The sequence below is a fragment of the Lipotes vexillifer genome, unplaced genomic scaffold (genome assembly GCF_000442215.2).
Source record: "Lipotes vexillifer unplaced genomic scaffold, Lipotes_vexillifer_v1.1 scaffold645, whole genome shotgun sequence".
In the NCBI taxonomy this organism is placed as follows: domain Eukaryota; kingdom Metazoa; phylum Chordata; class Mammalia; order Artiodactyla; family Lipotidae; genus Lipotes; species Lipotes vexillifer.
In genome coordinates this window covers 298,406-300,509 of record NW_006777439.1, presented here as the reverse complement: position 1 = coordinate 300,509, position 2,104 = coordinate 298,406, and the positions used below count along the sequence as shown (strand labels likewise).

Sequence of the window (2,104 nt, the reverse complement as noted above, 5' to 3'; positions counted from 1 at the left end):
ATGAGGAATGCCGAAAAATGCTTAAATTTAAAGTCAGTATGAATCGTGTTAAACAGACTACCTCTGGTAGAATCCAAGAAATGTCTGCTGAGTCCAACAGAGGGAGCTCATGATGTTTCAATATGTGGAGTTTTGAGAATGGCTGGACAGAATCCAGTGAAGACATTTTTATTTCAGAGTAACTCAAACATATCATATAAACAAGTTACTCTTCTGAGAATGTGAAATACTCTTTAGAAATTCAGAATGCCATAATAGAATTGTCCTAATTATTTATTTATAAGTCTAAACAATTGTTGAAAACTAATATGTGATTATTTTATTTTATGTAACTAAAATAGAATATTAAAAAAATGTAAAATGTATTATACTTATTCAGACTTCCTGGAGAAAATGCCCTTGAAATTTGATAGTGTAATGTTAATGGGTATTTCCATATTTAAAATAGTACATACATAAAATTAATGTTTCATCTGATTAGAGCTTTATATTTCAGTTTGCAGTTGGTCCAGCTAATGTTACAAACTTTTCTTTATGCCAGGATAACCATTTATTTAGGGTACTATATAATTACAAATTCTGATTCAGTAAGAATTTTTTTAATAGTTATTACTATTGAGGAAAGTATACTGAGACAGTTAATGCATTTTTTAATTTAAACTTATAGTATATGTGACTTGAATAATTTACAGGGAAGAAAATGCTTTGTCATTTAATAAAAGTAAAGAACGTATTTGTATTTGAATACCACTTTTAATAGCTTCTAAGAAACCATACTGTCTATTCAAAATTTTATATTTGTCGGTGAAAGGACTGTTTCTACATAGCCTGTCACTGTTTTTTCCCAATAACAGGAAATTGGATCGACTTGAGAAGAAAGAAAAGAAAAAGAGAAAAGATAGAAAAAAGAAAAAGCTTCAGAAGAGCAGAAGTAAACACAAAAAACATAAAAACAAATCCTCCTCTTCCTCCTCTGGTGGCACCTCAGAAAGCAGCAGTGAGAGTGACAACAAAGAAAAAAAAATACAGAAGAAGAAAAGAAAGAAAAACAAGTGTTCAGGGAATTACAACAGTGGTTCTGAAGAGACGGACAAGTCTAAGAAGAGAAAACTTGATGAAGAACGTTCTAGCAGTCACAGTAACAAGGAAAAGCCTAGGTTTTTAAAACAAGAGAGTTCTGGGGAGAAGAGCAAATGGAGGCACTCTGATTCTGACAGGAAGCCCAGAAGCCATAACCAGAGTCCAGAGGAGAGAGGATCTGGAAGAAATGAGAGAGGCAGCAGGAGCCAGAGCAGGGATGAGAGGAGTAGGAGAAGCCGAAGCAGAAGTCATGGTGGTTACAAGCCAAGAGAAATAAGAGGACGGCCACAGCCAAGTCCCAGTGAAGAGTGGGACAGAAGAAATGACACCAGAAGCCATGGCACAGACAGATACAGAGGAGGGAAAATGCACAGAGCATTCATTATCAGGAGACAGGCACACTAGAGTGATGCAAACAAAGAGAATGGAGAGGTAGAGAATAGAGACTTGTATGTGACAATTACCTGGAAATAAAAATAGCTCCACTTTCTTCTTGAATACCTTTAGCAAGGGCTAAATTATGTACTATTGTCTTTCTAATAAAAAAGCTCTATTTTAATTTTTCATCTCTGTAAACTGTTATATCAGGTACAAAACTACATGAATCCCATAAGAATGAACTTGGCAAATATTTGTAAGTGATCTATTTTGGGGCTGTAAAAATATTTTCTGTTGGGCTTCCCTGGTGGCGCAGTGGTTGGGAGTCCACCTGCCGATGCAGGGGACACGGGTTCGTGCCCCGGTCCGGGAGGATCGCACGTGCCGCGGAACGGCTGGGCGGGTGGGCTGTGGCCGCTGGGCCTGTGTGTCCGGAACCTGTGCTCCGCAACGGGAGAGGCGAGAGGCCCGCGTACCCCAAAAAAAAAAAAAAAAAATTCTGTTCATTAATGTTTCTTGTGCCCTATACTAAAACAAAAACCCCATGTAACTGCGTGACATTTTCTTTGTTCTGAAACATCATTAAAAGAATGACAGTACATTGAATGGGTATAGTTTATTTTTTTTCAATTCAAATTTATTACTT

General features: G+C 36.8%; 1 protein-coding gene across 1 annotated transcript in view; it reads left to right on the top strand.

The window, feature by feature from the left end:
* CIRSR (corepressor of RBPJ and splicing regulator) overlaps positions 1-1,523 on the top strand; it is a 40,447-nt gene extending 38,924 nt beyond the window's left edge. Inside the window, 3 exon segments of the mRNA XM_007451066.1 lie at positions 855-1,461; positions 1,463-1,495; positions 1,497-1,523. Of these exon segments, the coding sequence (XP_007451128.1) occupies positions 855-1,461; positions 1,463-1,495; positions 1,497-1,523 (667 nt within the window).
* Positions 1,524-2,104: the final 581 nt, after the last annotated feature.